Raw genomic sequence first — 14,633 nt, forward strand, 5'->3', positions numbered from 1 at the left:
AATAAATTCCCGATAATGTAATAAAAATCTGCACTTGAGTCCAATGAAAATGTAATAAAACCTGATAATGTAATAACTTCCCGATAATGTAACAAAGTGCATTTCCCAATAATGTAATACACTTTTAACCAATAATATAATTAAGTATAACATTAATGGGAGTTTATTACATTATCAGGTTAGCCTTCATTTTGCAAATCCTGATAATGTAATAATTCTCCAATAACAGGTCAGAAGTTAATAAACATTCAACTTTGACCTGTTGGTGGCGCTAGAGCTCTTGAGCTAGTGTTGCCTACACAGTATCACCACTTAAACCCAAGTAATGGGTGGTCTGCTGTTAAATTTTTACAATATTGGAGAATTATTACATTATCAGGACTTGCGAAATGAATGAACCTCCCATTAATGTTATACTTTATTACATTATTGGTAAAAAATTGTATTACATTATTGGGAAATTCACTTTATTACATTATCAGGAAGTTATTACATTATTAGGTTTTATTACATTTTCAATGGACTCAAGTGCAGATTTTTATTACATTATCGGGGTTATTACATTATCGGGAATTTATTACATTATCAGGTTCTACAAGCACTTTTCAAACCTTGAAAACACCACGTTAACAATTCAAGTATTTCCAGCACCGGTAGGAGCCCTGACAAAAAGCTCGTCAACCTAAAAGTGCAGCAGCAGCAGCCCACCTGTATGACGGTACACGACTCTGCTGTTTTCCCCCGCCTGTTATCTGGGACTGCATTTGCAGTTTTGGGGCAAAGCAGCTGCAGGAAACCAAACAGTGATGAGAAGCCGCAACAGACTAGACAGGTGTCATAATATTAAGCTTTGGATAACAGGCAGAGTTGTCATGTTATCCCTATGCAGCTGCACTGCATGACACAACATCTGTTCGACTGGAGCAACAGCACAGGCATGACAGTGCAGTGACATAAGTGCAGACTGCTCCATATGGAAGACAAGTGCCTGTGAATATTGATTCTGAATGAAAGAAGAAGCCGCCGAATGACTGAACAGATGAATAAACAAGCGTGCAGAATGAAATAACAAAATCATCTGATTGTTCATTTATTAATTCATCCAAGTCCTCATTCATCTTTCAGACTAGTTAGATAGCAACTATTAGCTCCACACGCTTTGGGATAATTTGGATAATGTATAGAAAATGAAGAGAAAACAAGTCATTTGACACATTAGAGAGTTCAGTTCAAAGGAAACATGAAAAAGGCAGCTTGAAAGTGTTGAAATCTCTATTCTAGCGGGACATAATTCATCACAGCTTGTGTGTAGCCAGTGTAGTTCATCGTGTTAGGATGGTGTGTACTGTACCAACACTGACAAGGTAGTGTTCTCTTACACACTGGCTGCATCTTTAAATAGAAACAGGAACACAACACTCCCCTTAAACGTGTTTTTATACCTTCATATGAACAAGAAACAATACAGTTAAAAGCAACAGCAGTAGAGATGGAAATAAGGTTTTTTGTTTTACAAGTTCAGCCGGTATTGCTGCACATAAATCCATGTTGATTTATATATGAAAGTTTAAACGTAGCACATATATGAGATTTATGTATATTTGTCTTTCAGGTATAACAAAATAATATTACAACTTTTGCCCTTCATATCCAGCTATTAAAAATACAGTATGCAGCTCAGCTAAATTCCCTACTGTTTCCTCCTCAACAACACAATGTATACTGGGATAAATCTTTCATTGTGTTATTTTTGGCCCTTTTTTTTTTTACCCCCCAAACATCCTCCTGCTGGAGTCTTCTTCGTTGTCTTCCCTCCTCTGCCCTTATTCCAGCCGCCTCTCATTTCTTTAGCTGTTATCCACTGCTCCCTTCCTCTCCCCTCTCACACCAACTGCCTCTTTCTGTGGAAGCTAGCTCCTCTTGCTAATCCCTGCTCTGACAGGAGAGCCAAGTGTGTCTTATTGACTATAAATATAACATGAGACGCACTGAAAATAAATGCTGCTGCCCCCCCACCCTCCACCCCTTCTCCTTGCTCACTCCACCCTCCCATCTCGCTCCTCTTCATCTTCATTGTAAATGCCACAGAGAAAAGCACAGTGCAGTGAGACGCATAACACTCGTAGGTATGAGCTGAGGGTGAATTAAGACTTATCACAACCGCACACATATAGACACAAGTGCAGCTGCAAATTATTTAAATGCACCGACATTGTACCCAAATAGCTGGCGGGGAGAGCAAAGTGAGCTCTAACAGAAAGGGCTTAAGAAAACAGATTGCTGCTTTCCTCATTACAGCGTGGCAAATTTCAGACTTTATATTATAGACCCCAGTCAGAAACAAAACTAAACAATCATCACTTTTTCGTCTAAGGTGAATGCTATCATTATTCTTAATGGCCTCATTCTGAACTGAATGCGCAGCACAAACACGGCACAAAGATGTGTAGTCGGTGGAAAAACCATTTGAAATCACACTCCAATATTCAAGACAGCAATTCCCCTCGCAGCCATTTCACAAAGATTTAAATCAGCAGCATATCTTTGAGGAAAAATCAATTCATTAATAGTTGACATCAAATACTAACAAGCCGAGTCAAATAATGGCACATAACTGCCAAAGCTATCACAAAGTGGCTGCACCAGCTGCACGGCACACAAACAAACGCTTGCTTTGAAATGGATCTTTATGGGCTGCTGTCCGATCTATCTCTCTCCCTTTAGAAAAACAAGGCAGCTGCAAGGGGGGGTGCGGGGCTGTGTGGTTCTGTGGCCAGTAGGGGGGGCTAGTCTTCTGCTGATGCCGTTTCGTGTGTGTGTGAGCTAGTGTGTTTTATAGCAGAGATAGAGGGAGAGAAAGACGGAGGGAGAGGCATGATTCCTCATCTCCAGGCCTTGATGAGTTCTATACAAATTCACAACCCTTTTCAACACTTCCCCTCTCAACATTGTAGTATTTCCCTTGTCAAATGTGCTTTGAAGGCTTCAGCAGGGCACGTGCGAAGAAGTCTGTGCATGTGTGTGCAATGCATGAGCCTCCTCTGATAAGTGAGTGACAGCTGTGATCTCGCTGAGAGACTATGAGGTGCATGTTTACCTCATATGGAGACAGCAGGGGCTTAGAGAAGGCTGTGCCCCAGTCGATGGAAAGGCGTGGACAAGCAATCTGGATCCACCTGTGGAAAAGAGAAAGTACAAATATGTGCTCAAATGTACATCCATGGGTGAGTGCAAAGATGTGTAAAGCAGAGGCAGTCGGAGAGGGCGAGAGACCAAGATCCTATTAGACAGGCAGGGCACATCTGCGACTGCACGCTGCATGTGGATACGTGATGCAATGAGTTGTGCAGGGAGCCTCCCTCCACCTGATCTCCAGCATCTGTTGGAGAGATCTGTCCTGATTTGCAAAAGCTCTAAAGACAGCCACGCTACACAGTCTGAATGCATAGCCAGCCAGTGAAAGAGGAGGGCTGAAGAGAGAGGGGGGAAGGTGTGTGGTGGTAGAGAGGGGGGGTAGACTGTTTGCAGGAGGCATAAACAGAAAAACAGGGAGAGAAGTGAACAGAGGTGAAAAGAGAAGAAATGCAGTGAAAGAAAAGAGGGAGAGGTTAGGTGAGTGTGAATAAAAAAGCCGCACCAGCCCAGTCTCCACGGAGGTAGCCTACATAGCTGGCAGACGGGGTGGTGGAGAGGGTGGGGGGGCTGTGTATGAAAGATGTGGGGAGGGGGGGTGAGAAAATAAAAAGAGAGAGAAGGACACAGATATACAGCGATAGGGAGATAGAGCAATGAAGACGAAAAACGGAGGGAGGAGGGTTGAAAAGGCACAAGCAGGAAGAAGAGAAGACAGAACAGAGACAGAAGAGAGGAGCAAGATTGGCAGGAGGAAAAGTGTTTACTCTGGAAAGTGCATGAGAGAGGGATGAGGAGGGCGTGGATGTAAACAGCTGGAGGGAAAAATGAACAATGGGAAAATGGAGATGGAGAGAAGCGGCCGGGGCTACAGGGGTTAGCTTTCACAGATCAATGTTATCCACAGCTCCATCTGCACAGAGGGAGGGGACCTTCCCTCGTCCCTAATCCTAATGATGGAGCTCCATCAGAAATATTGACAAATATAAATTGAGCTGCAGTGCATAGAAAAGCCCAGACGATAATGTTAGATCTAGGTAAATGTCAAAAGGAATACACCTGTTTGAGATTTAAGCAAAGGAGTATGGACGAGTAGAGCAGCATAGATCGAAAAAAATAAAAAAATATGGTGTGCCATAATAGCTTGAATAGTTTCATACGCTAATGCGTCAAAAATCCCCATCTGTCTATTCTTCATTTTCCAACTTTCACACAATTTTCTCAACTGCAGAATTGATTGCAACTTTGACTTTCGCTCCACTCTGCTTGCTGTCACAGAAATATTCCACCCCTCCTGAGCAAACACATGACATTTTCTCATTTTCAAATAACACTAAAAAAAAAAAAAAGTCTACCCCCAAAAATGTGAATTCTTGTCATCCTCCTAATTTCAGAGCCAGCTGAGTCAGAGATATTTGCACCAAGCACCAATCTCCTCAGACTGAAGTTTGCTGAGTTTAGATGGAAATGTGGAATGTGAAATATGACCTTTAAGTCCATCAGCTTCTGTTCATAACTGGAGTATTTTACATAGCCGCACTGCACATGTATCAACACTGCCTAAGCGAAAACACGAAGAATAAACTGAACAAATTTCTTGACACACCAGAGGCCAACAGTTAGTCTTCAACGGTGGGCCGTCGGTGATTGCCTGTAACTCTAGGTCTTGAGCTGCGTCCTGCACCTTTGGCATTAGTTTGGAGATGTTGGTGGATTTTTGGTCAATTGAGCATCAGCTGTTCAGTGCATGAGAAAAGAATTGGAAGTGAGAAAAGCAAGCAAATGATTAAAGTCAACACGGCCTGCACAGATGGCTCTTTTCATTTTTCATCTTCACCTTATCTGATCATTCCAATACACAAACATTTTCACACCGGCATGGCCATCTGGAATGAAGCAATTAAAGACCAAGTGACAAGTTTGAAAATGGCGGGAGAACATGCGTTTCATGTAGCTTTTATAATGACGAATAGGACAAATTAAGTCCTCTAACACAGGCGCAGAAAATATGCATCAGTTGGCTATAGTTTTCATGGTGTAACATGTTGGAATGAAGGGGTTCGTATGATTTCTTAGGAAAATGATTCCAGTGCCATTTCAATGCCATCCTAAAGATGCACATACACACGATGTATGTGCATCTTTAGTATCATGTTGCAATTACATGATGATTGCAAAGCATTGTAAATATATGACGATACTGAAGTATCCAAGATACTGAACCCCAAATTGTTGTCCTGCCGCGTTCATTGGCGTGTGAATGAATTCCTGAGGGTGGCAGGTGGCACCATGTAGGGTAGCCTCGGCCACCAGTATGAATGTTTGTGTGAATGGGTGAATGAGCGCAGTCCGTAGAATGAAGCGCTTTGAGTGGTCGCAAAGACTAGAAAAGCGCTATATAAGTGCAGTCCATTTACCACTCCATTTACTATCACCTTTCTGTAATTTTAAAGGCTGGAAAACGGGTAAAACCACTTGGCTAAGGTAAGTAAACAACAAAGGGACTGAAACACCTGTCACCTGCTTGAAAGTCATGTATTCATTTTGGCCCTCCACCTTCCGCCCTCTTGATAAGGACCAAGGTTGCTTTTTACATTATGTTGCTTAAACAGCGGTCAAAAGTCTGGTGGATAGCTATGAATTCCTGTGCATTACATTGTGTAGACATAACCAAGAAGTGTTCATAAGAACAGTCATTGTTTAACCCAGACACAACAGCCAGCTTTGTTCACTGCTAGTTCTTTGATTTGTGTGTGCCCACGTATGTGGGTAGGCATGTATTGCACGTCTGCTGTATGTATCTATATGAACTGTGTCTATGTGTAGAATGGGCTGGAAAGAACAGTTAAAAGAGGGAGTATTATTAATAAAGCAAACCAAGACTACTCCACTAAATCCTTGGGGCTAGCACTGGGAAGAGGGTCTGAGTGGAAAGTGAGACAGAAAGCATGAAAGGGAAGGTAGAGAGGATCCCTCCCAAAGAACAGATAGCTGATTGGCACATGGGGCCAGAAGGGACTTTTCTAATATTAGCACAGAGGCTCACTGAATAGTGCAGTTCAGTAAAATGTACGGTGCCATGCCAGGTATTGGCCCCCAGAATGTGGCCCAAATTGTATTTCCAGCCCTTATCTGGCCTTCAATCTAGCCGGCACAGTAGAAACCCCACATCATGTGGTGCAGCGGAACAAAGAGAGAGCTGGAGGAAATAAAACAGAAAGAGGTGCAGAGACAAAGGAAAAAATGTGGGCTTTTGTCTCTGGCAGTGGAACCTTGTTTCACAACTTATTCCCAAGCAAAGATTAGCTGAAATAAAAAATGTATGAATGGGACTTTGATAGAAAACTTGTTTCTTCAATCCCTCTCTGCAGGTTCTGTTTACTTTAGTAGAACCTTTCAACACTTAGAGACATGCAAGGATTATGAATATATACATCTATATCTATATCTATATCTATATATATATATATACAAACACACACTGTATATGTATGCTGCAACATATAAAGATAAGGCTGCATGACATTTAGCAGTGCTATGCAATGCGAGCTCCAGCCCTGGCCTCGGTGCATTACCTGCTGTGGCCCATTACACCCTGACCCTGTTAGGAGGACCTCCACCCGCATGGCTTCGCTTCAATTACACTCACAGTCTTCACCCACCAAAAGCACAAACAATTAACCTTTCAGCACTGCGGGGAAAAATGTTAAATGCTCACCTTTAATGCCAAAATTAATTGAATTAGAACAAACTATTTCATCTCGAAGGAGTCAAAAAATTAAAATTCAAACAGAAAGATAAAAGACTGCAATGCACTGGGTGGCATTTCAGCTCTAGTGGAGATAAGTGTGTGGGGTGTACAGATATCTGTACAATAGTTTAAAACCTGCTTGGGGACAGCCTAATTACACACTTAAGAGCATATGCTAATGGTGTCTCTGTGTTTATATGAGTGAGTATGTGTGTGTCTAATGACAGAGAAAGCCTGGGGGTGGGCTCTGTACAGTGTGCTGTGTCGGCTTGTGCTGAGCACTAATGCATCCTCTTCCAGCCCACCGTCTATCTCCATATCGCCCCCTCGTCTTTCCTTCTAATCCTCCTTCAACACGGCCTCACACACCTGGTGGTTTGTAATGTCTATTCTGTCTCATTAATGATGCCCGTGTTCTTACAAACTGTGCTGAGCTGTGAGAGGAAAAAATAAAACAAAAAGGAGAAAAAATGAAATAGTTGATGGATAAAGAGCAGCAAAATATTGACAGGAGAGATCCACTCTGCTTGTCGGAATAAACGCTTGTTAATGATGATAAGAATGTTGTAAGTCACTTCTACCAAAACCATCCATTTACACTTTCATCTCCTACAGAGACTCATTAACAAACACTACAAACAACAGGTTTTTTAGAAATTGACAAATAATAAAAGGTATTATTATGATGAATGAATGAATGCAGTGGTGTCCAATAAAGCGGACAACTGTATTGCAGACAAGATGAAAAAGAGGGTTTATATATATATATATATATATATATATATATACACACACACACACATACATACATACATCAACCAACATCTTTTGAGAAGAAGTCTCGCACCTAACTACATTCTTTTTGAAACATAAACTTAAAACCTACCTATTCAGCCAAGCATTTGAACAGGAAGTGTTATGTGTTGACATATATCAATATATTATATATAATTTATAATCTTTAACTTATCTCATTGTATTTATGTACTGAAATTTTACATTTTATCCATGGTTTTTATTGATTTATTTTTGTCTCTATCTGTTTTATTGTAGCCTGGCTAACACCAGACTAATCTCAAATGAGATCTAGTCTGGGAACCAACCGTTCATTTCTCCGTAGAGGAGGTGTGGTTTACGATCCTCCGGAGCTGTTTATTGGGCGCTTAGAATGTCTATCAAAAGCATCTGGCTCTTAGCCAATCGTATCAGTTATACCAGATGACGTAGTAGAGCAACAGAAATGGATGTTTGTTGTGTGTGTGTCTGTGAGAGTGTTGCTTGCTGCTTTGCTTCTCCAGTTCTCGCTTTCTGCAAGATTATTTATTTTCACGCTTTATTCCCCCTCATGTCATTCAGCCACACACATCCACTGATTTTATGGGCAATAAACAAGCTGCTGCGGGCCTCTCGGCGGCTCCGCTGTCCCCCGGTTCATAGCGAGATCACCGGCGTCACAATAGCGGGGCTAATAGTTAATAGCCCCGCTAATGCCTTAACGCTACCGCTATTAGCCCCACTAGTGTAACGCCGGTGATCTCGCTACGAGCCGGGGGACAGCGGAGCCGCCGAGAGACCTTTCGCCTTTCAACTTTCGCTCTAAACTATTTAAAACACCATCTGCAGCTAAAGAGAGTTTCGCGTCTGCTGCAGGATCCGTAAGAAAACTACAAGCTTCCGTCTGCCGGGTAGTACGCGTCATCGTCTTGCCGTCCCTCCCCATTCTTTGATTGGATCCCTAAAACAGGGCTACGAAACCTCTCTGGTTGCCAGACCCTTTCGCAGTTCGAAATGAAATCGAGCGCGCAAGGCAGTCTGGGTATACCCAGGCTAGTTTTATTGTGTATTTAGTCGTCTATTTAATTGTCATTATTTATTCTTGTTTTGTCTTTGCATTTAATTTGTAATCTAGTTTGTAATTTCACTTGGTTGCACTATAATTACTATTTGTATAGCTCTTCCTTACTTAAGATTATATTTTTAGATTCGTACTAATTTGCATTGATCTCTAGTTATTCAATTGTTTTGTCTTTTCTGTGGGTTTCATGGTGTTTATTTGTTCTGTTTTGTTATCGGCTTGTCAATCATCTGTAATTCCCTTTGACCTGCGCTGACCTGTATGAAAGGTGCTATACAAATAAAGTTTGACTGATTGATTGATTACTGCCTGTTTGCTGTTGCTTGTCAGCCATGCTCTGCTGGACAAACTAAGTGATGATGGCACAATTTCTACATCATATCAAGAAATGTTTTCTACATTATGTTTTCATAAAAACACTTTCGTATCACTGCATATCAGACAACATATATGCCAATAAAGATAGACACAAATAGATGTCAAGCCCTAGTCTTTAACAGTACAAAGACAAAATGATGAATGCATTGTATTTTGATGCATGTACACCGAGTTGCTTGTATATAAGGTAGAACGAGCTAAAAACTGAATACAGTGTACACTGCTCTGTAATAAATGAATATTGGATGGCTTATATAATGAAGTTTATAATATATTGCTGAAATTGTTGATGAGCTGTTTATTTAATTTCATGGCCATTTTTGTGGGTAGTGTTTTTAAATTGTATGTGATTATATTGGGTGTTATTTCTTATATTATGTCCCCCCTTTCGGATAGAAAGGTATTTGTATTAAAAACACCATAACTATATATGATCTTGGTGCACCTACTAAACTGGCAGCTGGCTATAACATGATATGGTATATTTCTACCTAATATACAGAGCACACATAAAAAGGAGGCTTAATTTTGTATTCAAACAGTTTTGTTTTCTTGACATCAATACCGTAACTGCTACTGAAACGGACCTTGTTGAAAAGCTTTTGTCTGTAATGAGGGTTTGTTTTGGTTGGGTGAATCGTGCCTGACTTACATAATTTCGGAGTTGCACTCATACGTCAGTCTGAAGAGGAGAGCCAAAAACAAAGGAAAAAAATGCTTTTACCATGATCACTCGCTTTCCAAACACAGCCCCCTCAACTACCTCTGCATCTCTCTTTCTCTCTCTCCAACTCACTCTCAATCTCTATCAGACCTTCTGTCCTTCTCTCACCCACTCCTCCCTCACACATCACACTTCTCATTACTCCACAGTGAGAGGCCAATCTGAGGGAGTGTGAGGAGCGTGTGAGAGTGCGTGTGTGTGCCTGTGTCAGTGTGATTGGAGCTGTTGTGCATCAGTGTCTCACTAACCCCTTGTCCATCTTCACCTCTGTTCCTTTGGTTGGAAGTCAGATAAATTGGAGAAGCTGCACCTGAAGGCCGAGCGCTTGATATTTCACTGAAGAAGCTGGAGCTTATTTTTTGAAGACCGTAATGAGTGTTGCCAGGCTGGATAACAGCATTAAGTGGCAGGGCATAGTCCAGAACCTGCCACTCTTATTATAATATATTAATGAGAAAACCAACAAGTACATCAATAATGCAATAATTTCACAGTGCGTGATTTATTCACAGTGTCCTTGGGCGCAGGGATGCAACATATTTTTAGACACATGCTAGTTGTTTAAAATGAAACAGAATTTGGAGACTGAAGGTTAAAAACAGCAGGTTAATAAAAAAATACAAGGTTAATATATTTTTCTAGTTTTTATTGAGAGTGAAAATCAAGCATTTTAATAGATTATTTATTGTAAAATTCCTCTTTATATGCCAAGAAAATTGCATGGCGCATCCAAGTGCATGCTACTGAACTATTTGTTTTTGCTACAACGGCAAAACTATTATGAATCTCACCATGACATGAATGCCAATTTTGTGCACAAAGCTACACACTCAGCTCCTTGTTAGTGTGCACTTGCAAATTATGCTGAATCCTCAGTTATGTGAGCAATGATGCTTACAGAATACATTTCAAATGCTGTTGATAGCATCTTTTAGGTGACTACTTGCCGTTGATCATAATAGCTCAGCCAAGGTCCGTGATGGGAAAGATAAATTATTCTTTAGAGCAAAGAGCCACAGCAGTGATTAAGAATTTGCAAATGAAAAGAATGAGGAAAACAATGAGCCAAAGGAAGAAGTTTTTTGTGATTTGCGGAAGAAAATAAAAATGATCCAAACTTTAACGTTCCACCACACTCAAAAATATATATATATAATAATCATAAAGTTGGAATAAAATATATTTTTTACCTCTTTCCATGAGATGATTGTGACAATGTGATTCATTATTGGCAGATAAAGTGTATATCTTATTATTCCAACTTTATGGGCAACCATGTGTATGTATGTATATATATATATAGTATTTCTTTTGTTTATGTCCTCTAAAATATCAAAGTTTGTCACTAGAAAGGTGTTTTCATATTCGTCATCTGAAGGAGATGTCTGTACAAAAAAACTGATATTCAAAATATGCTGTGAAGACAGATTAGGTACGTCACAACTTTAAAACAGGAGGTGTTGTCTGGGCGAAAAGACCAAAATAACTGGCTTCTGCAAGACTAGGAGAATATGGATCATTAATTTGATTTTATCTGCCAAGGCAAGCAGTTCTGGTTCAACATAAAGCATGTGTCCTAATTTGGGTTGTATGCATAATTTTTATCTTAATACTCACGCGTCTACATCTTGCATCAGATCCAGCTTGCCTGGGAAAATCTCAGACAGGAGCACTCGTGTGAAGGACTTGCCCAAAGACTGTAGTCTTGTCTCCAGGTGCTAGGAAGAGAAAGAAGTACAATAAAAGGATTGCAGTCCACACATGAAACACAATCCTCCTTAGGGTTGTGAAACTCAACGATTCAATTAGTTGCAAATCACAATCTGATGACTTCCACTCACACCGACAGTCCCAAAAGTAATCTCGGGTTGTCCACCAGTTTTTGCTCAGGAAGACTTTTTCACCCAGCTGTAGCTATCTGTATCCATCCATTTTCTGCTGCTTAATTCTAAAGGGTGGTGACAGCAAGTTGAGCGAGGTAGCAGACAGATTTGTCTCCTCAGCCATGTCCTTCAGTTCCTCCTGGCATTCACACAGGTGGGACTTGTAATCCCTTCAGCATATTCCGGGGCTTCCTCTGGATCTCATTCTAGGTGGCTCTGGCCAGAACTCCTCTACAGGGAATCGTCTGGATTAAATATCCGTACCACCTCGACTGGCTCTTTTTCAGAGCACCTTATGGATGTTTAATCTTCTCAAGCTGTCACTATGTGCCCAGACATAAAATGAAATTCAGTTCAGATGCCCTCTTCAAAATGCCACCATTACTGCTGACACTGAGCCAATCTCATATGACATTTTACATTCACCAACCAAGATTATGCAATACTTGAAATTCACTTCTGGCAGCAATTCATTCCCAAGCTAAAGAGAGGACTCAAGTGTTTTTAGACTCAGTTTCATACCCTCAGATTTGTTGGACTCTTGCAATCACTTGAGAGAGTAAACCACTAACATGAGCACTTTAGGTTACAGCCTGATGAAGCCAACAGCACAACATAGTCAGCAAAATTGCAATCCTCAGGTCGCCAAAGTGGTGTTTCTCTAATCCTTTGGTGTGGCTTGAGATTGTATCCATTAAGGTTGCAGAATTGGTAACAAAGCAAAACTTAGCCTAACTCCTAACAGACTTCTGCTACTCGTTGCTGAGAATACAGACAAAACACTATTCTTGAAGTGCCACACATGGACATACTGAGGTCACAATCATCCAACTTTAAGTCCATAAAACATGTGAACTTTAAGAGAAAACTCTCATGACCCTATACCAGCAAGTAAAAAGGCCTGGTCCATTGTTGAAGCACTGAAGCTGAAAAAAAAAAAGCCAATAACAGTCAGAACCATGACAGTCCCTGGCTCACAGTGATACAGATGTGACCTTCTTTTTCTATGGGTGCAAACTCGAATGAATGAATTATGAATTATGAATGTCCCCATAAGTCTGGCATCGTTTTTGCACAGATAACTCTGAGTCCAGCCAGGGGTTTGGCTTCAGAACCAAAGCTATGTGTAGACGTAAGCACAGCTATATAGTTTCACAGCAAGGTTTCATTTCAGCACACCAAGGCCCCCAGCTTTGCCTTACCTTTTGAAATGCACCAGACCCCTACACCAGCCTGAAACTGGCTCCACTTTACTTCCTCTTATTGAGCTGGATCTATATAGAACATATCAATAAATTAAACTGTTAAGCCAGATGAAGGAACTCTCTTCCCTTGCTGTCTCTGCCTTTGAACGTGGGCATTGGTTCTTGGGCCGAGGTGTTATTCAGGGATGCAGAAGGCAGCCAAACCAAGTGAAGAAATCCCATAAATGTTCCTTTAGTAGATAAAGCAATGAGAACTGCTGATATCCACTGTCCTTGGGACTATCATGAGACATTTCTATAACCGTGCTCTTATCAGAGATAGTTCTGTCCCTTTACTTGGGAGGTTATCTGACACTGTACTTCATAATCTCGACGGATCGCTATGGAAGAGATGGTGGATCTTTTTATTCAAATCCCCCTTTTTAATCTATCCTCATCTGCAACCTAAAATGAAACTTTTTCCCTCTGTGGTTGACATTTTTACATCAATGCTAACTTCATCTTTTAAGTCTGGATATTTACAAACAGGAGATGTGTAGCAATATAAGCCTTAAAGCTATGACTGTGGAGTGTTTAAACTTTAAACCTACAATATGCACAGACATGAGTATATGAAGAACTTTGAAACAAAGCCAACACAGTAGTGCAGAAAAAGGGGTGGGCATATAAAACAAAGGAGACAGAATGAGGAACTGGGCAGTGGAGGGCAAAAGCAGCAGGAGGAGAAGCAGTGGGTTAGTGAGTGACCAGAGAGGGCTCCTCCATCCATCAATTAGCACCCCCAGACAGACTCATGTGCATACTAATGGGGAATAGCTTGTACATTGAGTTTCTCACTCAACACACTAATGGATCAGCATTGGCAGATATTACATTTAATCTTTTCGAATTCTCTTTGGCAATTTGCTAAATACCAACACGAGCAACAATTTTGTGTGACAGATTTTTTGTGACAGATCTAAAATCTACTGGGAACGTGTCATAAAAAAAGATGCCAATTTTCAAATGTTACAAAAAGGCTGTCATTGATCATGCTTTGTTTAAGCTTTTAAATAGTTACTTGTTGTTTTAAATTTCTCATTTAATCTGCCGAATTGATAAAACAACTCGCTTAAAATTGAAATCCCTGGCACCGACGCTGCAATACAGACAACCCTGAGGCCAACATCGAGATCAAGGATGGGACTTTCTACGGCTGTTTGGCTGCATCATTCTAAAATAACAAGCTCCCAGTGTGAGGACGGCTTGTCCTATCAGTACTTCATGTCACCAAACAACTTTAAAGAGAGACTCACACTGCTAAATATTACAAGGCATTGCACAAGTGGCCTCAGAACAGGCTGTTGAAACGAGGACGCAGACTCTCACCTCCATGACTTTGGGGCTGCCTTGGCGGCCCAGCGTGCCCATGATCAGGCCCCATCTCTGGGCCGTTCGAGCTTTGTCAATAGCCTGGAGCCTTAAGGCACGCATGGCTTCATGGTCATAGTACTCCCTGGAGAAGATCTTACTGTAGGGGTCATATCTACGAGCAAACACACACAGATGTGAATGGAAAGTGTGTAGAAACATAAACAGACGAACCATATGATACACATTGCCAACTATTGTTCAGGTATCTATCTTGAGGACAGAAATGCAAGAAAAGATGAAAAAAATCCAATCATGAAAAGCCATCAACTATGACAGGAGTTAGTGTATCTTA

The 14,633-nt window shown here is 40.9% G+C and overlaps 1 protein-coding gene across 1 annotated transcript in view; it reads right to left on the minus strand.

Moving 5' to 3' along the window:
- The window catches only part of dph1 (diphthamide biosynthesis 1), a 73,468-nt gene that overhangs the window by 2,316 nt on the left and 56,519 nt on the right, over window positions 1–14,633 (minus strand). Inside the window, exons 8-10 of the mRNA XM_059331907.1 lie at window positions 14,297–14,453; window positions 11,458–11,558; window positions 3,098–3,176 (exon numbers count right to left, since the gene is read on the minus strand). Of these exons, the coding sequence (XP_059187890.1) occupies window positions 3,098–3,176; window positions 11,458–11,558; window positions 14,297–14,453 (337 nt within the window). The remainder of the gene's footprint in view (window positions 1–3,097; window positions 3,177–11,457; window positions 11,559–14,296; window positions 14,454–14,633) is intronic.

The sequence above is a fragment of the Centropristis striata genome, chromosome 4, assembly GCF_030273125.1.
Source record: "Centropristis striata isolate RG_2023a ecotype Rhode Island chromosome 4, C.striata_1.0, whole genome shotgun sequence".
In the NCBI taxonomy this organism is placed as follows: domain Eukaryota; kingdom Metazoa; phylum Chordata; class Actinopteri; order Perciformes; family Serranidae; genus Centropristis; species Centropristis striata.